This window comes from Macaca nemestrina, chromosome 1 (genome assembly GCF_043159975.1).
Source record: "Macaca nemestrina isolate mMacNem1 chromosome 1, mMacNem.hap1, whole genome shotgun sequence".
NCBI lineage: Eukaryota > Metazoa > Chordata > Mammalia > Primates > Cercopithecidae > Macaca > Macaca nemestrina.
The window spans coordinates 115,581,749-115,605,363 of record NC_092125.1 but is presented as its reverse complement, the minus strand read 5'-3'; the positions used below and the strand labels follow the sequence as shown (position 1 = coordinate 115,605,363).

The window sequence follows — 23,615 nt, the reverse complement described above, 5'->3', positions numbered from 1 at the left end:
TCCCTTAAATATTTCTCAAAAATCAGTTAATTTAAATAGGCTTTGTCAGAAGCTGTCAATTTAAGATTGTATATTCTACCAAATGGTGGGAATTTATTGGGAATTCATTAAAAGGCAACAATCAATGCGTTTTAGCTACCAGAGATGGAAACTGATTGTCACGGCAGTGGCAAAGTTAAATGAAAAAGCCTGTATTCTTGACCTAAGTTGAGGGTCATTTTACCTTTTACATGTTGTCATAGGTGCTATACTATGGATTAGTTATTGCTATAGATATACCTTTTTCCCCAGAAAAGGCCATGTCTCCTACTTTTTTTTGTTTCCCTTAATAGTCCTTACTTCATTTATTAATATTTATCTAGCATATATACTGATGGCATAACAAAACCTATGTAATAAGGAAGGTCAGATAGATTCCTTCAAAGGTTCAAAAACTCTTATACTCTAGTACAGGAAATAAAACACATGCAATATATACAACAAATTTTAAATACATTAAGTGTATAAGAGAAATATTAACAAAATGCAGAAGTCTTTTAGAGAAGAGAGTTTGCTTAACCTGGAAAACAAGGGAAGATTTCCTGGAAGTAGTAGCATTTGAACCAGACTTGAAGGCAGAACTGGTATGCAGGGGAATAGCTGTAAGGTAGACCATGGCATATTAAGAATGAGATGAGAGCTCTAAAGGTAGAATTGACAAACCTGAATATCTGATTTTATATAAGGAGATTCAGTAAGAAGGAAGAATCAGAGTTAATATTAAAGTTTCCAGTGCCAACCTGACTACAGTTTCTAATCAGCATGTTAGTGCCTTTTAAATATTAATAAACAGTATTAACTTAGAAATGTTTATTGAACTATAACATGTAAGATTTGGCATGTTTGTATATGTATGTTATACTTTGACTTTTAAAGTTTAAAATATGAATATAACAAGGTAATTTAAGAAAATATCCAAAAATAGAAGGGTATGTTTCCAGCTTGAAGGAAACCATCAAGATCCCAGCATAGAAGATGAAAACAGACCCACACCAAGGCACAGCACGTTGAATTTCAAAACCCCTGGGGTAAAGGAAAGATCTCAGCTTCCACAGGGAGAGAGAGTAGAATAAAGTCTCATCGATATGGATTCAGGGTGGCTTCAAACTTCTCAAGAACAGTCATGAAAGCTAGAAGCATTGGAGCAGTTGATTCATGAGAGAAAATTAATTACAACTTAGAATTCTGGGTTTTTAGCCACATAAGGTATCAAAAATCCACTTCCAATCCTCTTTCTCAGTAAGTTTTTGGAGGGTATGCTCCATGAAAACTGGATATAAACCAAAAAAGACATGCATACAGGGAAGAAGTGAAAGGAAGATTAAGGGAGTGATATATTGAGTTTGAGGAGGACAGAGGCTCTAGAGAAATTTCTTCAAGATTAAATTTATAGACTGTTTATATCTGAATATTTTGAGATGAGATTTAGACAGTTGTTGAAGATTTTAGGTGCATTATCACTAATAAATACAAGTCAGCTTGCTTTTTAAATAACGGGAGGAGTCGTGCAAGAAAGGAAAAGCCATGAATAGCTTTTAGTTAACATATGAACTTATTTAAAGACACTTGGTTGGAGTCTTGATTGTTTTGTAAGAAGAGCTAAATGGTATTACTGCCCCCTCTCTTCAGCTGCAAGAAAGAGAAGTATGTTCTTTGATAATGGCTTTTGTCCCTCCAAGGATTGTCTTATTCATTAGTTTCCGTGAAATAGCAGTTGGTCAAAAGTCTCTTAAGCTGAAAGAATTGCGAGGAAAGTAGCAGATAGAACACCAAGACTCCTAGGAGCAGTTCTCTAGCAGCAGCACTTGAATTGTTTAATGAATGTCTCCCACATGGATTCTCTATAGTTCTATCACTTTATACCATTTACTGTCATAAGCCTCTTACCAAAAACTTTGAAGGAATGTATTATTTTATGTATGTACCTTAGTGTCTACACCCATTCACCTAGATCTTTGATTGAATTAGATTTTCATTACATCTTACCTCAATTCTGTTTCACATTTATTTGAAGATCTGATAAACTGAGAGAAGTATACATTTTAAGGATACATTTCAACCATTTTTTTCTGAGTTCATATATATTAGGCATTAGGCAGCTCAGAAATCACAGGTTAGTTGGAAACATAGTCTTCTTAACAAATTTGTTATTAAAGGAAAGAGAAATAGCATAAAATTAAGATCAAATTTATCACCACAGTATGTCTACTTTCACTGGTATCAAAGTCTCTGGGGCAGAAATTATGTCTGTGTCTCTTGCTTGTGTGCTTTTTCCTTCCCTATCTCTTGAAATTCAGACTTTGAATATAGTAGTAAAATTCTGGAAAGCTATATAAGAATATGTCAATAATCTTAAATAACCAGAGTTATGAACAAAGACTCATGTACAAAGATGTTTATTGCTGTTATAAAAATAAGAGTCATTATTTGTTCAATAATAGCTGAATGGTTAAATAAATTATGGCACATCCACAATAGTATCACGAAGCCAAAACAATTGCATTTTTATAGACTTTTCACAGTATAATATTAAGTGGGCTATTAAGTCCACATGTGCATATGTAACACATAGATGAACATGGTAATAGTATTTCAACAATATCAAAATGTGAACTGTAATTTAGCTTAATTGAAGTTATTTTAGTTTTTAAAATACTTTTTGTTTTTGCCTCTGTAAATATTTAAAAACATCTTTAAACATACTCTATTTTGAAAAAAATAGGAAGGCTGGATCCCTGCTAAGTACCAAAACTAATTTTCTGTAGAGCAAAACTTTAAATATTAAAAAGAGAAATAAAATCATGAAACAATTGGAAATTTTTTCCAATCCTGGGGATGAAGATGGCGTGATTCAAAACCCAGAAATCATTAAAGAAAAGATTGAAAATTTAATTACATAAAAATAAAAACATCTGTACAAAAAAAAGAGCACTAAATAAAGTAAAAGACAGATGGCACACTGGGAAAACATTTCTTAAAATTAGAAATTAAGAAAAAATACTAAGCCTACTAAAAAAGGTAGTAGCAGTTCTTAGAAAAGAAATGGCTATAAACACGTGAAGAATGCTTGATCCACTTGTAAGAAATGAATGAAATAATAGATCAGATACTATGTTTTATTTACTATCATGCTGCTTAAGATTTAAAAGTTTGTGTTCTGGTGTTGGCAAGGATGTAAGAATCTAGTCACTTTCAAACACTCTTAAGTGAGAGTACACTGGAAGTATATTCTTTTTCGTTGTTGTTGTTAAGGAAGCAGGGTCTACCCGTGGCCTGCGCCCCCACTTGGAAATATATTCTGAAAATATCCTTAAGTGTGTATTATCAGTACTTCATTTGTCCTGATAGTCTATATGAAATATTAATATCCTCAGTGCTTTAGTTTAGGGTTTTGAGTTAGAACAAGCATGCATGCAATCAACATGTTTGTAGAGCTGTATATACATAACAGCATAGCACTTGTCATATTAAAATCAGTTGTGTAGACACTATAATGTGTAGCTCTATTACAGTGTGTAGCTCCTAAAAAATCAGGTTGTTTTTAATACAGCTTTTTTTGAATTATAAAAATAGTATGTGGATATTGCAAAATGAGTTAAATAGTATAGAACTGAAGAAATGACCAAAAAAAAAAAAAAATAAGTTTTTTTGTGCCTCATATCCAGTCTCACTTCCCAAAGAGAATACTTATTAAATAGTTCTTGATACAGCCTTCTGGAAATTTTCTGGGTATATGCAAACATATAAAAATATATATAATATATATCCTTTACCCTTTTTTCTCCATATGTAAGATTATATATACCTATTATTCTGAAACTTGCATTTTCATCTTTTTATCTAGGAAAGGTTTCCATATTGGCATATGTAAATCCACTGAGGAATGTTTTATAATTTGTTCGATCAGTACCCTATTGTTAGATATAGAGGTTGGTCCTGTTTTTTTGCTCTTATAAACAGTGCTGCAGTGAATATCCTTTTACTTATATCTCTGCTCCCTGTGTGAAGATAAATGTTAGTTAGATTCCTAGAAGTAAAATGGATGGCTAGGGCAATGGCATGTGCATTTGATATAACATAATTAAACAAAATATGCTGAGAGAGCTAACTCTTCAGAAAACTCAGAGAGTTTTAGAAAATTAAGTAATTAGAAATGGTTAAAATTAGATGGGTATTCTGAGAAGTATGGAAACATTTAGGCAGTACCTGATAGTTTGTAGTAAGATTTGAATGAACAAACCTTTTGTTTTAAGTAAATCTTAGACAACAGGGTAAATCACTTAAAACTTGTTTTCTGTAGGTTAAGAAAATAGATGAAAAGTCAAACAATCAGATTCTCAGGAAGTAAATGGAATGAAAGTTTCAGTGTTTGCTCATCCTTTTAAACTATTGCTTTTTGGAATCCTTAATTCCACCTCTTTGTTCTTTATCAAGATGTGAGCTCTTTTTCTACTAAGTAAATAGTGATTAAAATATATAGACAATACATGTAATATATGAGATGATCTATCCAACAAATGTTTGTTGTTAAATACCTGATGTGTGCCAGCTGTTTTGTATGCTAGGGCTATATCAGTGAATATAATAGAATAATCCTGACATAAAAGAACTTATATCCTAAAAATTTCATTCAGTCTCTCCCTAACTTGTAATTATGCTGTTTTGAGTGCCTGCCTGTAAAAATATGCTCTATGTGTATTATCCGAACACTTCATTATTCTCTGTCCTCGTCCTCCTTTATTTTTCTTTGTAACACTGTCATCATCTGTATTGGTCCATTCTCACACTGCTATAAAGAACTGCCCAAGACTGGGTAATTTATAAAGAAAAGAGGTTTAATTGACTCACAGTTCTGCATAAGTGGGGAAGCCTCCGGAAACAAATCGTGGCAGAAGGGGAGGCAGACATATCTTACGTGGTGGCAGGAAAGAGAGAGCATGTGAAGGAGGAACTGTCAAACACTTATAAAACCATCAGATCTCATGAGAACTCACTCATTATCACAAGAACAATATGGGGGAAACCACCCCCATGATCTAGTCACCTCCCACCATGTCCCTCCCTCTACATATGGGGATTATGGGGATTACAATTCGAGATGAGATTTGGGTGGGACACGGAACCAAACCATATCCCCATCTGACATAGGTATGTGTTGTTCTTGTCTGGTAGAAATGCGGGTCTTGCTATGTTGCCCAGGTTGGTCTTGAAGTGCTCAGCTCAAGCAGTCCTATTGCCTTAGCCTCCAAAGTGCTGGGATTACAGGTGTGAGTCATCACGCTCAGCTTTGATTTTTTCTTTTTTTAAATCTATCTTCTTCCAGTAGAATGTAAGCTTCATAGCTGTTAGGACTTCTCCTTTTAACTATTATGATCTCCCTAGCACCTAGCACATGAGGCACTGAGTAAATAGGTATTGATTTTGTTGATGAATTTTTAGTCTGTTAGGCAAGAAAAGAAGTTGGCTATTTGCATCTTTACTCTGATCACTCTTTAGTTTTTAATTATATCATTTTATCAGTTCTGTTTAAGGCATTACTTGATCATCCTGTATACAATTTCAAATTGTTCCCTTACTCCCTTTTATTTTTCCCTGCTTTACTTTTCATCATAGCACCTGTCTTCCAACACAGCACATAATTTTCATAAGCATTCCCCAATTAGAATACAAAGTACGTGAAGAGTTTACAGTATTTTTATATATTTGGGTTATTGTTTTATCCCCAGTATCTACAGTAGGGCCACACATATAATATGTATTTCAGCATTAAATGTTTGCTGAATAAAGGATTGAATCATTTGATTTCAAAGGAGACAGCTAAAAAACCCCAGCAATGTTATAAGATCTTGTATATAATAAGAGTAGGAGGGAGAAAGAGAAGAGAATAATAGACCTACTTTATTTTCTGGTTGGGGCTTAGAGCTTGATCTCAGAATTCACTTAGTGTTAGGAGGTAGCTGATAATGAGTAAAAGAATTGATAAAGCAAGAAGAAGGGACCCAAGGAAAAATGTGAAAGCTGAGGATGTCAGGGCTATGGATTTGTTTTCAGTAGAGAGTCAAAGGTTCAGGTGCCCACATAAAGGAGAAAAGCAGAAACAGTACAAACTAACTGTTGTTAGAAGTTACACAAAGTTGGTAACCTAGAAAAGTGGTTCTCAAACCTGAGAATCGTCGTGTATCAGAATCACCTGGAAGCCTCTTAAAACGGGGTATGCTGGGCTCTGGACAGAGTTTCTGCTTAATAGGTCTAGAGTGAGGCCTAAGAATTTGCATTTTTAACAAGTTCCCAGGTGATGCTGATCCTGCTGGTCTGGGGGAATGACACTTTGAGAACCACTGATATCTGTGACCCAGTAAAACATTTATGGAGGCAATTAGGGATTAAGAAATTAACTATACTGGCAGAGAACCTAGCATAAAGTCAGGTGGGCAAGTCTTTGCTTAACTGCTATATTTTTGTAGTTCAGTCTCTTCAAATAGATATACTGGAAGACGAGAACCGTGGTCTTCACATTTTTAAGTGCCTCCTATGTCCTGTCACAGTGCAATCTAAACATTAGGCACTGGGACACACACACACACGCATGTGCGTGCACGCGTAAGAACACACAGAGTGAATTTCACTTGTACTATTTAATATAAGCATTTTTCCAGTTTCAAAAGTTTAATCATTGAAATATGCTTGCCAATTTCTTTGCCAATTTCTTTTGCTACAGTAGAGGGAGCTACAACCCAAATTTTACTTATGTAGCAGTAACACACAATAAGGCTATCCTTTTCCATCCTTGTTCATTAGTCTTTTTTAAAAAACTTTTAAAATCAGCTTTATTGAAATATCTTAAGTGTACAGTTTATTGCATTTTGGCAAATGTTTAAGCCTGGGTAAACGTCAGCCTTAGTTGATACATAGAACATTTCCATTCTAATTTGGCAGTCAGTTCTACCCACCCCCAAATTCTTACCTACTTTCTGTCACTATAGGTTGCTGCTTGTAGAATTTAATATAATTTGATTCATGCAGTATTAGGGAAGAGGTAAACGATAATCATTGTTTAAGGGGTATAGAGTTTGAGTTTTACAAAGTGAACAATGTGAATATACTCAACACTACTGAACTGTACACTTTAAAATGGTTGGTAAATATTTTGTTACGTGGCTTTTACCACAATAACATTTATGTCTGGCTTTTATTGCATACTGCTTTTTAGGTTAATCCATTTTGCATTTATCAATAGTTCATTCCTTTGTATTAATGAGTATTATGCTCTTGTTTGGATATACCACATTTTGTTTGTCCATTCACTTTTTGATGGTCCATTAATCATATGTTTTTGAAAGGAATCAGAAAAAAAGAATTGTTTACCATTTGACTACACTTAATCTTGCTCTTAATTTTTCTTTCCAGTAATTTTCAAATTCATCCGTTAAAAGTAATTTCATCTAATTTGCTGTTATTAAATAAATATTATAAAATAATTTGCTATTTATTAAAATTCTAAATGTTTTTAATCTAGTGCTTCGAAAATCAGAAACGTAGGAGCTAAAATTTGTGGCAACAATTTTTCTCTCAAAACTCAGGTAAATATTGTTGCCTGCAGTTTATTGCCCTAAGTTTGTCCTGGTTTTTAAAAAATGCCATTGTCTTCTAGTTCTTCCTTTGCAGACAATTTTAGTAAGCAAGTTATTCTTGATTCTTAGTTTGGTTTGCTAACTTAGCTACTTTTTCTAAAGGAATGTATTGTCGTATTGTAAAGAAAGCTAGTAGTAAATGAATAGAGTAATAGATTTGTGATACCAACTTGATACCAATTTGTGATACCAATTTACCTCTAGGAGGTAAGTATATGTGCACTTCACTGTAAAATTCTTTCAACATTTCTATGTTTGAAAGTTTTACAGGCTGGGCATGGTGGCTCATGCCTGTAATCCCAGCAGTTTGGGAGGCTGAGGCGGGTAGGTCACCTGAGTTCAGGAGTTTGACACCAGCCTGGCCAACATGGTGAAAACCCGTCTCTACTAAAAATACAAAAATTAGCCGGGCATGGTGGCACACAGCTGTAATCTCAGCTACTTAGGAGGCTGAGACAGGAGAATCGTTTGAACCTGGAAGGCACAGGTTGCAGTGAGCCGAGATCGTGCCACTGCATTCCAGCCTGGGCAACAGAGCAGGACTCCATCTCAAAGAAAAGTAAGAAAGTTTTATAAAATATTGGGGGCCAAAGGGAGGGGAAAACTAGTAAATTATCCAGAATAGGTATTGGTACTAATGTTATTGTCGTATCCCCTCATAGTTTTAATTCTCTTTTTTACTGCTACTGTTATCTTCATTTGCTTATGAAGTTATTCTCAGTATAAGCAAATGAATGCATAGTTAGCTAGCTATCAGACGATTAAAGCAAATTCCCTGAGCAAGGTTTTGAAGTAAGTTCAAAGACAATTCTGATAGTGGCTTTGTCCATAAAACATCAGTAGTAGTGCAATTTTTTAATTTCTAAGCAAAAGTGCTAAGAAATATATTTTGGAGAGGGAGAGAATCAGTGGGATCATTGAGGGTGAGGATTCTCAGATGAGGGGGGAAAAAAGTTAGAGAAGACTGAAAAACAAAGCCACTGTTTCCTTTCGTTTATCTTTTATCTTGTCTGTAACTGGATCTTGAAGTTAGCCTCCTACCATGAGAGAACTATTTTTCCAGCTGGATGAAAAGAGTAACACCAAGTCCCCTATTCTACTGTTTTCTGCTCACTTACTCCTGGAGAAAAGCTAAGTCAAATCAATATGTACTTATTAAATACCTACTTTCTCAGAGTTGTGTTATTTGAGAATTAAAGTATATTAAACATATACTCCACCCGTAAAGAGCTTGGAGTCTAGTTTAGAAATCTCTTACCTTTAGGCATGGACAAATTTAATAAAAGTACGAAGTATATGCAGTTGGCCCTCCATATCCATGGGTTCATGGATTCAAGCAACCGTGGATTGAAGATACAGGTTTTTAAAACTTGCATCTGTATTGAGCATTATTCCCTAGGCAATATAATATAGCAACTATTTACATAGATTTAAAGTGTATGGCAGCATATGCATTGGTTATATGAATATATGATACCATTTGATATCAAGGATTTGAGCATTTAAGGATTTTTGTATCTGCGAGAGGTTCTGGAACCAATCCCCCATAGATACTGAGGGACAACTGTATTTGGTGCTAAATAGAAAATAAATGTTTTAGAAATTCAGAGAAGGAAATTTTGGTGCAGGCTAGAGTAGTCATGAAGAAAGACTAAAATGATGCTGAATTAGTAAGATGTTAATAGGTGAGGTAAAACAGAAAGTAGCTTTGTGAAAAGAAGGATTCAGCCTGAAAAAACACTTTTAAAAAACGCTAAAGAAACTAGACCGACTAAAGTACATTCACTAGGAGAAGTAGTAGGAAATAGAGTTCTAGAATCAAAATCAGGGAAGCAGCATGGATGACCCTTGAGGACATTATGCTAAGTGAAATAAGTCAGACAAATATGGGGTGATTCCACTTCTATGAGGTCCCTAAAGTAGTCACATTTATGGAAGCACAGTAGAATGGTGGTTACCAGGGACTTCGGGAGGGGGATGGAAATTAGTTTTAGTTTTGCAAAGAACAGCGTGAATATACTTAACACTACTGAACTATATGCTGAAAAATGGTTAAGATTGTAAACTTTATGTCATGTGTTTATTACCACAATAAAAAAAATAAGGAAAGCAATGGCATGCTAAAAAGGGAATTATAAGATAAAATGCAAAGCACTCATACTTTAACTCCAACCTCCTCTCCTCTAACCCCTTCAGTCCAACTTTTCCCTTCTTTAAAATTATCTTTCTCCTATCCCACTGTTTCCCTCCATTATTCCTAAAATGTTAATATTGATTGCAAAATCGCATTTGAATAGTACCTTGGTATATAATTTATTTGGATTCTTGCAGTAATTTAAAATAACAAATTATATTCCAGGTAAACAATTATGGCTAAGATGAAACTAGAACCCCAAAGAAAGAAAAGTAACTTGTTAAATTACTGCTACAAATGCAGTTGTACTGAAGAAAATATAGATGTATTTAATGTCCATTTTCACAAAATTCTAGGAAGTCATGGTATGAAGACAGAAAGGAACTAGTCATCATGAAGAATCAGAAAGGATTTCTAAAAGCAAGTTCTTGCTGGACCATCTAATGTTCTTTTTGGGTTGGATTAATAATAGACATGAGGGCAGGGGATTCCATGAACATAATTACATGTCATTCAGCAAATTGTTTGACACAGTCTTTCAAAATGGATGAGTGGAACTTCTGCTTTCTCTAAAGATGGAACCAGATTTAACCTTCTGCCTGAAATAAATGGCAAAATATATATGAAACAATGGTTTTGAAACACCAGATGGGAGGCAAGGAAGGACAGTAATCTCTGAGAGATAGGAAACAAATGAAGTGAGCCCTGTGATTGCCCCAGCTGATGGTCTTGATAGAGTTTCCAGGACATGGTACAGGGAGGGGACTTGAGACAAAGCCCAGCGCACTCCCTAAGGAGATGAAGCTGTGAGTGTGGGGAAACTAAGATAGCTAGAATTCACAGGACAGTGCCAGAGAGGAGAGAGCTGCAGAGAGAATTAACCAGGGGAACCCACTGGAGCATTCAGCAGAGTGCTGATCATCACATGCATGTGAAGAACCTACCTGAGGCGAGGGAAATAATCATCCTAGAAGATTAAAGGCAGCAGTTTCTGGCACTCACGTAGGGCCATGTAGGGTTGCAGGAACAGTGCCTGTTACTAGCAACCAGACTGGAAAAATTCATAATTCAAGTGGCACTGGGTAGAGCGAGTACTCAGGAAGGTTCTGCCTGAATAGTGGGGAATAACCAGCTGCTTTGGACCTGTGTAGCAAATAATGAAAGCAAGACCTGAAAGGATCAAACTGTTTCTAAGTGATATAACTACATCCCTGAACAAAACTGAAGATTTATATAAAGGAATATAAAAATAACTACCATGTAACAATGCAAAATCCATAATGTCTAGCATCTAGTCAAAGTTTACCAAGAGGCAGTACAATGTGATCAATAATTATGAAAATAAAACCAACTTAGAACTGATAAAGATGTTAGAATTAGTAGACAATGACAATTAAAATATTTATGATAACTGTGTTCCCTCTATTCAAAAAGTTAAGTAAAGACCTAGAAGATACAAAAACCCAAATCAAACTTCTCTAAACGAAAACTGTAATGTTTGAGTTGAAAAATATACCAGATGAGATTATTAGCATGTTAGACATTGCAGAAGTAAAAATCAGTGAACTTGAAGACTTAGCAATGAAACTATCCAAAATAAAACAAGAGCAAAAAATAAGAATCTTATAAAAATAGATATCAGTGAACTATGAGACAACTTACAGTGGTGTAAAATACATGAAATTAGAATCTCCAAAGAAGACACAAGAAGGTGGACCCCAAAAAAACCCTTTTTTAAAAGAAATAATGGCAAAAATCTTTCCAAACTTGATGTAAACTATACACCCACAGATCCAAGAAGCTAAATAAACTCCAAGCACAAGAAACATGAATGAAGAAAACTCCACCAAGACACATCATAATCAAATTGATCAAAACCAGGGGTAAAGAAAAAAAAATATTTAAAGCAACCAGAGGAGAAAGACAAATTAGGTAAAAAGGAGCAAATATAAAAATGGCAACAAGAATAAGCCACAAAATTTTAAACCGTCAATGTAGGAAATTGAAAGACTTAAAGTAATTTTGCAGAGGATCTTTATATCATGACAGCTCATGAATTTCATAAAAATAAAAATATTTGCTGCTGAAGATTGACTTCAAATTCTGAAAAAGCAAGAGTTTACTATAAAACATGACAAAAACCTATTATGAAGAAGCCCATCTGATTACCCAGTGAAAATGCATAATTTAAAAAAACCCAAAAAGTGCCAATATGAACTATCTAAGAATAAAAGAAAACTTGTTATTTAGCAGCACATATACTTTGGCAATGAATACTGGAGAAAAGATAAAACTATTTTTACTTTTCACATTATTCTTGGAAAATCACTGTTCAAATCCCTTTTATAAGTACATATTCACTAATAAAAACGTGGTAGCAGAAAGGGATGTAGTATATTTTGAATGGTATATATTTTCTTTTATGATGAAATGTTATGGATGGCCCACATCTTTTATGAGGTGAAACCATTCTGTAAAAATATTAGCAGAAGAAAGTAAAATTGATTAAAAAAAAAAGTAAAGAAAAAATTTTTAAAAAGAATGACGGTTACTTTAAACTTTAAAACAACAGCAGTCAAAAGAAACACAGGGACATTATATAATGATAAAAGGTCTTGTCCAACAGGAAAATATCACAGTCCTAAACACATATGCACCTAACACTGGAGCTCCCAAACTTATAAAACAATTACTGATAGACCTAAGAAATCAGATAGACAGCAACACAACAATAACAGGGGACTTCAGTACTCCACTGACAGCACTAGACAGGTCAACAAGACAGAAAGTCAACAAAGAAACAATGGATTTAAGCTATACCCTGGAATAAATAGACTTAACAGATATATACAGAACATTCCATCCAACAACTGCAGAATACACATTCTATTCAACAGCACATGGAACTTTCTCCAAGATGGACCATATGATAAGCCATAAAACGAGCCTTAATAAGTTTAAGAAATCTGAAATTATATCAAGCCTTCTCTCAGACCACAGTGGAGTTAAACTGGAAAGCAACTCCAAAAGGAACCTTCAAAACCATGCAAATACATAGAAATTAAATAACCTGCTCCTGAATGAGCATTGAGTCAAAAATGAAATCAAGATGGAAATTAAAAAATTCTTCAAATTGAATGACAGTAATGACACAGCCTATCAAAATCTCTGGGATACAGCAAAGGCAGTGCTAAGAGGAAAGTTCACAGCCCTAAATGCCTACATCAGAAAGACCGAAAGAGCGCTAACTGACATTCTAAGATCACACCTCAAAGAACTGGAGAAACAAGAACAAACCAAACTCAAACCTAGCAGAAGAAAGGAAATAACCAAGATCAGAGCAGAACTAAATGAAATTGAAACCAAAAAAAAAAAAAAATGCAAAAGATGAATGAAACAAAAAGCTGGTTCTTTGAGAAGATAAAATTGATAGACTGTTAGCAAGATTAACCAAGAAAAGAAAGAAAATTCAGTTAATCTCATTAAGAAACAAAACAGGAGATATTACAACTGACACCACTGAAATACAAAACATCATTCAAGGCTGCTATGAACACCTTTACACATAAACTAGAAAACCTAGAAGAGGTGGATAAATTCATGGAAAAATACAACCCTCCTAGCTTAAATCAGGAAGAATTAGATACCCTGAACAGACCAATAGTGAAGCAGAGAGATTGCAATGGTAATTTTAAAATTACCAACAAAAAAAAAGTCCAGGAACAGATGGATTCACAGCAGAATTATATCAGACATTCAAAGAAGAATTGGTACCAATCCTTTGACACTATTGTAGAAGTAACCCTCCCTAATTCATTCTACGAAGCCAGCATCACCCTAATAGCAAAACCAGGAAAGGACATATCCAAAAAAGAAAACTACAGACTGATATTCTTGATGAACCTAGATGCTAAAATCCTTTACAAAATACTAGCTAACGGAATCCAACAACATATCAGAAAGATAATCCCTCATGATCAAGTGGGTTTCATACAAGGGATGCAGGGATGGTTTAACATATGCAAGTCAATAAATGTGATACCCTACGTAAACAGAACTAAAAATCACATGATCATCTCAGTAGATTCAGCATTTGGCAAAATCCAGCATCCCTTTATGATTAAAACTCTCAGCAAAATCGGCATACAAGGGACATACCTCAATGTAATAAAAGCCATCTGTGACAAACCCACAGCAAACATAATACTGAATGAGGAAAAGTTGAAAAGCATTGCCTCTGAGAACTGGAACAAGACAAGGATGCCCACTCTCACCACTCCTCTTCAACATAGTTCTGGAACTCTTAGCCAGAGCAATCAGACAAGAGAAAGAAAGGGCATATAAATTGATAAAGAGGAAGTCAAACTGTCACTGTTTGCTGATGATATGATCATTTACCTTGAAAACCCTAAAGACTCCTCCAGAAAAAGCTCCTAGAACTGATAATTCAGCAAAGTTTCCAGATACAAAATTAATGTACACAAATCAGTAGCTCTTCTATACAACAACAGTGACCAAGTGGAGAATCAAATCAAGAACTCAGCCCCCTTTACAATAGCTGCAAAAAATGAAATAAAATAAAACACTTAGGAATATACCTAACCAAGGAGGCAAAAGACTTTTACAAGGAAAACTACAAAACATGCTGAGAGAAGTCACAGACAACCCAAACAGATGGAAACATATCCCATGCTTATGGATGGGTATAATGAATATTGTGAAAATGACCATACTGCCAAAAGCAATCTACAAATTCAATGCAATTCCCATCAAAATACCACCATCATTCTTCACAGAACTAGAAAAAACATCCTAAAATTCATATGGAACCAAAAAAGAGCCCATATAGCCAAAGCAAGACTAAGCAAAAATAACAAATCTGGAGGCATCACACTACCTGCTTTCAGACTATACCTCAGGCCATAGTCACCAAAACAGCATGGTACTGGTATAAAAATAGGCACATAGACCAATGGAACAGAACAGACCAGAAATAAAGCCAAATAGTTACAGCCAACTGATCTTTGATAAAGCAAACAAAAATATAAAGTGGGGAAAAGACATCTTTTCAACAAATGGTGCTGTAATAATTGGCTAGCCACATGTAGAAGAACGAAACTGGATCCTCATCTCTCACTTTATACAAAAATCAACTCAAGATGGATTAAGGACTTTCACACCTGAAACGATAAAAATTCTAGAAGATAACATTGGAAAAACCCTTCTAGACATTGACTTAGGCAAAGATTTCATGACCAAGAACCCAAAAGCGAATGCAACAAAAACAAATATAAATAGCTGGGACTTAATTAAACTAAAGAGCTTTTGCACGGCAAAAGGAACAGTCAGCAGAGTAAACAGACAACCCACAGAGCGGGACAAAATCTTAACAATCTATACATCTGACAGAGGACTAATATCCAGAATCTGCACCAAACTCAAATCAGTAAGAAACAATTTCATCAGAAAGTGGGCTAAGGACATGAATATACAGTTCTCAGAAGAAGATGTCCAAGTGGCCCACAAACATGAAAAAATGCTCAACATCACTAATGATCAGGGAAATACAAATCAAAACCACATTGTGATACCACCTTACACCTGCAAGAATGGCCATAATAAAAAAAAATCAAAAAATACTGTATGTGGGCATGGATGCAGTGATCAGGGAACACTTCTGCACTACTGGTGGGAATGTAAACTAGCACAACCACTATGGAAAACAGTGTGGAGATTCCTTAAAGAACTAATTAACTTCTAAAAGTAGAACTACCATTTGATCCAGCAATCCCATAGTGGGTATCTACCCAGAGGAAAAGAAGTCTTTATACATAAAAGATACTTGTACACGCATGTTTATAGCAGCACAGTTCACAATTGCAAAATCATGGAACCAACCCAAATGCCCATTAATCAATGAGTGGATAAAGAAACTGTGGTATATTTATATGATGGAATACTACTCAGCTATAAAAAGGAACCAATTAACAGCATTTGCAGTGACCTGGATGAGATTGGAAACTATTATTTTAGGGGAAGTAAATCAGGAATGGAAAAAACCAAACATCGTATGTTCTCACTGATATGTGGGAGCTAAGCTATGAGGACACAAAGGCATGAGAATGATGCAGTGGACTTTGGGGACTTTGGGGGAAGAGTGGGAGGGTGGCGAGGGATAAAAGACTACAAATATGAGGCAGTATGTACTGCTGAGGTTATGAGTGCACCAAAATCTCTCAAATCACCAGTAAAGAACTTACTCATGTAACCAAATGCCACCTGTACCCCAATAACTTACAGAAGAAAAATGAATGACAGCAGAGTCCTCATCAGAACAAATATTCCTCCTGAACATAGATAGAACTAAAAAAGATTTTGACAAATCAAACAACAAATTAAATAGATAATACGTTATGACTAAATGGGTATATCCCAGGTGTGGAGGGTTGATTTAACGTTTGAAAATCAATCAATGAACTAAAAAAGACCACCTCAGTAGACACAGAAAAAGTATTTGGCAAAATCCAACACCCATTTCTGATAAAAACTCTCAGCAAACTAGGAATAGAAGGAAACTTCTTAACCTGATAAGGGCATATATGAAAAACCTACAGCTAACATCATATTGAAAAATTGAATGTGTTACTCTTAAGATTAGGAACAAGACAAAGGTGTTTGCCCTCTTCACCATGCCTGGCCAGAATTTTTTTTAAACTGTTTTATTTCAGCAGGTCTAGTTGTTCATCTTACTGGATTTCTTATACACTGTTCTGAAACCTCTTTGTGTTTAGATCATTTGAGTGACTGAGGTTTATTTCTGTGATGTTTTTCATCAACGCTGCTCAAAATAGGTTGCTGGTTTTCTCTGCCATTATAAGTGAGCTCACTTCATGTTCTTGTTGAATTCTAACTGAAGCTCATTTCTCCCCTTTTTATTTTCAGATATTTGTATCTGCTGTTCTCCGGTGATGACCTTTTACCTTTAGACCACTGGGTGTTTAATACAGAGGCTCACCCTCTGCCTGTGTTACATTTAGCCAACACCACACTTTCAGGTAATCCTGCTGTCCGATGAAAGCAGTTCCAGAAGGACCATTCTCACCTGTGTTTTGTTTACATGGACCACTACAGAAATTAGTTTGGAGAGGCGGCTTTTGAAAACCTGGACCTCTATGTCAACATGACAGGGTGAAACTATTCCCCCTAAGACTTTTCAACTTGTAGATACGTCAACTTTGAAATTATTCCATTTTATACCTGACCAAAACATGTTCTGGTATATGTAGGACAGAGACCTGGATGTGCTTTGATCGTTAATGAGGTGGTCACATGAGAAATGTTGCCTGTTTCTACTGTATTGTTTTTAGAGTCCTGAAGTCTGGAGGCTAGACTTCCTGAAAGCAAGCCAAGAATATAGAGCACCTTGCAGGAGTTCAAGATGGCCTTTGGAACCAATTATATATTTGTTTCCTCCTACAGTGGAGCAGCATTCAAATCAAATATTTACATATTGCTTATCACTTTTTCTCCATTTTAATAATGGAATGAACTAAAATAAACAAGAATGAAAGAATAGTATAATTGTATCAGTAACAAGAAGACTCAGAAAAGAAATAGGAGTACCTAACCCTATCTGAATTTTCAAGTTCCCCATTGGATGACCAGACTGGCAACCATTTCAAATCCCAATCTATTTCATTGAAATTTCTTGGTTAAGTTTAATTTTCTCTGGGGCCATGATCTCACAAAGAATACTCAAATCTTTTTCTTCATATGGAATCATCGAAACTGCTGTTTATCATAATCACCACTTATGAGCCTGGGTTTGGGATTTTTTGCATGTAGTTCAGTCTACAGTTAGTAGCGTGACAGAAAGTGGGAAGATGCCGCAGTTTGTTGCCTTGAAACCTATTCTAAGAGCAATCCTTGGTTTTGTTGGTACTTTATTTTTCCAGACCAACACATCTACCAAGTAAATTTTATTCACTTTAACTTCATAATAAAGTTAGTAGAGTCACTCAACTTACAACTTTTTTTATGTGGCTTGGCAAAATTCACTATACTATTAGGCAGCTCTAAATTTGCCTTGATAAGCTAAATAAGTTACTTTTATAACTTATTAAAGCAAAACAAACCCAGTGAAACTTTCTTAAATATTCTATCTGGAATAGGGATAGGGGATCTTTTATTTATAATCTCATCAGATGAGTGAGTTGTTCACAGATATTTTATGTATTTTAATTTTCTCCAAGAATATTATAGAATTCCAAAGAATCAGAATAGTTTCAGAACAATTTTCAGTGTTAAAAGAGTGGTGGTATTACACTAAAATTGGAACACGTCTAAGGGACTTTTATCTTATCAGTAGGTTTTGCATTGATACTTCTTTTTAAATAAACTACTAGTTCTTTATATTTCGGCAAAAAGAACTTAAATTTTATCAGGAACTATAAGATAAATATCTAGTGCTTAACAAATTTTCTGTCCTTAAGTTTATGTGACAGTGCAAGATACTTTTTTGCTCTTTTCATTTAATATAGACATCTTCCATTGACGTTAATAAAAGTTAGAAACAGTTTAGTATAATATTTACTCTGAATTTGAAGATTTCATGAAACAAAGTTCGTACAAGAAGCCCACCTTGGAATTCTGAAGGCTTATTTTCTTGTTTGATAGCTTTTCTTTTTAACTTAGCTTTTAAGTTGGGAAAAGACTTGATTAATTAATATAATATTTTCTAAGGTTGATCATCTTACACCACAAATCATTAATTTTGACAGTTCTGCTGATGATCCGTAAATGATAACCACTGCAAAAGTTTTCAGTATACATAGAAAATAAAGATGCAGGGCCAGTTACAATAGTCCTTAAGAGAGTTAAATTATAGCACATGTTTTGACATTGTAATATCTTTTACTACTTGAACATTTAAATTTCTAAATGAGAAAGTTATATATACTACTGTAACTGTAGAAGGGAAAAGGGAAAGTATTTGGTTCTAAAAAAATTAGCCTTCCTCATAAAAGTAGCACAAGCCCACTTATGAATCACTGAGAAAAAGTGAAAAACCTGAGTTGGCCAAGACCCAGAGCGGCAGTGCAGATGGCAGTGAACTCTCTGAATTCTCTTTCACCTTGTTGAGAAGAATGCAGCGTAAAGGGACCTTCTTGGTTCCGCAGGAACTTCTCAAGGAATGAGGAGACAGAACCCCTACTCCCAAGTGCTCTATTTGTATTACCCAGATGACTGAAGCTTAAGAGAAGGCAGGGAAGTATGCAAGCAGAGCTAGTTCTGGTACAAACAAAGAATTTGACAGGGACAATGGAAGGGTCTTCTTTACCACTCCCTACCTTCTGTGTGATGGAAAGACTAGAGCTTATAAAATTACTTCCATTTTTTTTAATCTCCTGAATACCAAAGGCAATTAAAGTCAGCTACAAATGACTTGCCAGTGTCATGTTTTATTTTTGTTATAGATTTTTAAATTATTTCCTTCAGGATCAATTCTTATCCCATATAATGCTTAGCTTCCAAGAATGTTCTTTCCTTTCTTCTGTCTTTTACAGCTCTTTGCATTTTTTAGACCTTAATACTCAGGTTAAATATTCATTGCATTTATAAGACCTTCTGCAAAAAGCCCAGAAATGGTCCTTTCCAGGTGCCTCTTCAAAGAGCTGACACTTTACCTTGTGCCTTTGGCACAAATGTGCAGAATAGATAGATCAGTTGGTGCATAATAGAAAAAACAGGAATTTTGAACACTCTTCTTCCTTCTACATTTATTTCTCTTCATTTTAGAATCACACTTTTTATGTTAAACCAGATTTATTATTATTATTATTATTATTCAACCAGTATTAAGTTGTTAAAACCAAGAGAATGGGGCCCTAACCAAAAAGAAGTCTCAACTCGAAAAATAAGTCCCCAGTCAGGTGGTTCTTACTTTCTTGTGGGTTGCATATTTTATGTCTCTCTAACATCAACGTATTCCTGACTTTCAAGCAGATGTTTTTATGTAAAATGAAACCTGGGTATTGAAAGGAAATGCGTTCTTTTTATGGAGTATTGACCCTGATCCTCTATGATGTCATATAGGGCAACTCAGGGCTATACTTGCTAGATTTTAACCAAGCAGTTTGAAATCTTAATCATCATCCTCTCATCTTCTCTGCTCTCCATTGCCAAAGTCTTTGTCAAAACTCCAAATTTGTTGATAAAAGATTGTGTTTGCCTTTCTCATTATAATGCAGTTTCTCCTTAAGCCTGGAGTTTTTTTAATGAGTGCATGAGTAAATGAGAGAATGCGTGAACGAACATTTATGAAGTATCTAATATGTGCCAAGCATTGTGCCTGGCACTTTCAATCATTAGAATGTTTTATGTGATTCCACAGCATTTTCTGTATGAGAGTAGCTCACAACATTTTAAACGTTTCCAATATGAATCGTGTTACAAAATTCTTAATTTTATATTTCATATAAAGAGGAAAAAGAAAAGGTTTATAATATATTTTAAAACAATGTGTTATTATATAATACTAACAACTATAATTGTAGTTAATAAGTAAAATCTCTTGAAAATGTCAAAGAAATACTTGATTTCTGATGCAACTTTGACTAAAATATTTACTTTAGAAATAAAAACATTCTTATTTTGCTATATCACTTTAATTGCATACATAATTAAAAAGCAGTGTTTTATAGAAATGCTGGTTATTTTATATTCAAAAAGATTTTGTCACATAATTCATGGGTAAAATTTGCAATTGTAAATTGTCTTTCCTCTGGTATGGGCCCTATTAATAGTCCCATGCTGTTAAATATAAAGAAAAATATACTAAAATATTCAGAGTTCCAAATAACAGTTCCTAGTAGTAATATTTTGAGTTATTTTTCTTTAGGTTTCCTTATACTCAAATTGGCTAGCTCCTATGTTTTCCTCTCTCTCTCTATTATATATATGATCAAGATCTATATATGTATATAAATACAATTATACACAGATAAATTTTTAATACTTTTTGTTAATTAACAGTTGGAAACTGGTTTTGGCTGCACTAATAAGCAGAATTTAGAGTAACTATATATGATACGGAGATATTTTAATCCATTTATTCTGGCTCAAGAACACGAATAAAGATGATTTTCTGTTACTTTAGCTCATTCAGAGCATGATGGACATGCTCTTTTTGATCTATAACTGGTCAGCAAGCTTCCAGATAATATTTTAGGCTATGGGAGCTATAAGTCTCTCTTATTACTCATTTCTGCTGTTGAATTGTTGAAAACAGGTATAGATACCATGTAAAGAATGGGCGTAGCTATGTTCCAGGAAAACTTTATTTACAAAAGCAGAGGGAGGGCTGGATTTGGTCCATGGGTCATAGTTAGTGACTCCGATCCCAAGTTTATTTTGTGTTAGACCTTCTAACCTTTGATCTGTGTCTTTTCTCTCTGTTTTGATTTATGTAATTCATTTTTAAATCAAAATGATGTGCGTATGTATGACTGTGTGTACCTGTATAACCTAAAGCTATTTATTTTGTTATCTTGAAAGTAGATACACTCTTCCTGGAGTCTGTTCAGGTTTCAGGACGATTGACTATAATGAAAGAGGCAGAATGGGGGTAAGGGAAGATGGGTATGCTATCCGCCATTATCTTTGCCTTGACATTTAATGCCATAATTTCAGATTCTCTATGTAAAATGAAGGTCTGTGTATTGTCAAAATACTATATTCTCCAAGTTCTCATGCTCATTGACCCTCATTGACCAGGATTCTGGATTGCTGGAGCTGCAGAAATTCATCCACTTGGGTACTCTTAGAGCTCTACAACAAGAATATGATAGAATGTTTGATCTTTGTGCTGCAGAAAGCAAACTTTTGAAGAATTCTAAGCAACAGAAAATGGGTTATGTGACTCATTTGCTATTTGGCAGCCACTATTCCTTTTTTAGACTGCAGAACGGTACTGCCCCTGTTACCTCTAGAATAGCCTGAGTCTGAGGAGTGCAGAGAAAAGGTGTATCCAAAAGGAGAATCCGTTTCTCTTGCGTAACTCTCCTCAATTCCTTTACAAGTCAGTAGCATTATTTCAGAATGTCTATATGCATCATTTTCAACTAAAACATACCTCATCCTTAAACTTCCACTATTTAACAGCTAATCCATTTCAAACTTGGTTTGAGCCTAACAATTGCAGAAATCATAAAATGCTTGTGAAATTACACACCATATTACTAACAGATACATTGCAGTGCAGCAATCATGCTAACAGATAATAGATTTTTCTTTAAGAAGTTTGTCAAATATTTCACTATCTTGGGAAATTTTAGAGGAGGGGAAGCCTGTATTCAAAATGATAGAGGGAGCAGAGACTTACTGTCTGTCTTCCACATTATAAATGAACTGCCTTTCCAGGTCCAACATGCTATCAGGCTGCTTCAGCTCGGTGTGAGTGTAAGTGTGGGGACTCACACACACACACCCATACACATACATACTAATATGCAGGGGATTTTAAACAATTGCAAATATCTTGTGGCTATTTGATTTCTACAAAATTCTACTGTAAGATGTATACCAGAAAACATAATAAAGATAAGCTCAGTTCTTCATTGGGAAAAAAAATTTTTTAAAGAAAATTTAGAAGTTTTTGCTGAATTAAATAAAATATCTTCAATTTTAATTACTGCATTTGGAAGTTGAAATGCCATCCTTCAATATCACTGGTCTCAAATTCATTGATAGAATTTTTTCTTAAACTAATAAGTGGGGTAAGTATAATCTCCTAAATTGGTACCCACTGGCTGCTCCTGAACTGATTTCCAGTCATGTCCTCTAGTATGTGGTTTTTATAAATTAAAGGTAATATTGTATATTAAAGTTCAAATAAAGATGTTCTTTAAGTGAAAATTCTTTGTTTAGCCTTCATTTTTACCCACTGATGACAGTTTAGTTTCTCCCTATGTACAGAAGAGCAACTCTGGCTTTTACAGTAACTGGTGACCTTCAGTCTCTCGTTCAGAGAGTCTTTCTTCTGGATCAGCTAATCTTTACATTCTTGATGTTACAGAAGGATGAAGAACTCGCTTAGAGAGTCGTATTTTATTCCAACTATTTTGAGAAAACAAACCATAGACTTATGTGACAACCTTATAGTATTACTGTAATGTTATCTCTAAGAGCTAGTCCAGTCCAGCCTCTGAGATCATTAAGCTTAAAGACTGCCTCAGTCACTGGACCTCATTCTGTCACATTAAAATCTGACCTGACCTTTCTTAAGTGATTCTTGGGCAAATATAGGCCCAAAAGGCTTGAGCAATAGTATCAGCTGGACTATAGATAGTGGTTTAGTCTGTCAATACTGTAAAAGCACAGGATATTTAAAACCCCTTACCCAGGGAGCATCAAATAAGGTAGTGGTAAAAACCTTCTGAAATGACAGCCAGTTTACATCCTTGATTTCTTAATTCTTCCTGGCACAGTGGATTTCAACTTGATAAAATTTTTAAACTTAAGAAATTACATTGTGGATGTATCAAAATTAATTGCAGACTTACATTTTCCGGAACAACTAAAACTAAAACAGGACCAGAAAAAAAATAAAAAAATAAGGAGCTCTAAGTGACTATAATTTGATAAAATCTGGACTTCTCTTTGTTTGCCAGATAACTGAAATACCCATCTTTATTTCATTGGATTGCAAAGGAACTGTCATCATGCAAATAGTGCTCAGAATGGTTCAGATAGTGAGTGAGCCTGCACCCTTCTTGGTTGACCTAACAAGTTTATTTCATTCTATTTTTATT

The 23,615-nt window shown here is 34.7% G+C and overlaps 1 protein-coding gene across 2 annotated transcripts in view; it reads left to right on the top strand.

The window, feature by feature from the left end:
- Positions 1 to 22,719, top strand: part of LOC105479101 (mannosidase alpha class 1A member 2) — a 168,703-nt gene extending 145,984 nt beyond the window's left edge. For both annotated transcript variants that reach the window (XM_011736913.3, XM_071092678.1), the window contains exon 13: positions 16,747 to 22,719. In XM_011736913.3, the coding sequence (XP_011735215.1) occupies positions 16,747 to 16,879 (133 nt within the window). In that variant the 3' untranslated portion in view covers positions 16,880 to 22,719. The remainder of the gene's footprint in view (positions 1 to 16,746) is intronic.
- Positions 22,720 to 23,615: the final 896 nt, after the last annotated feature.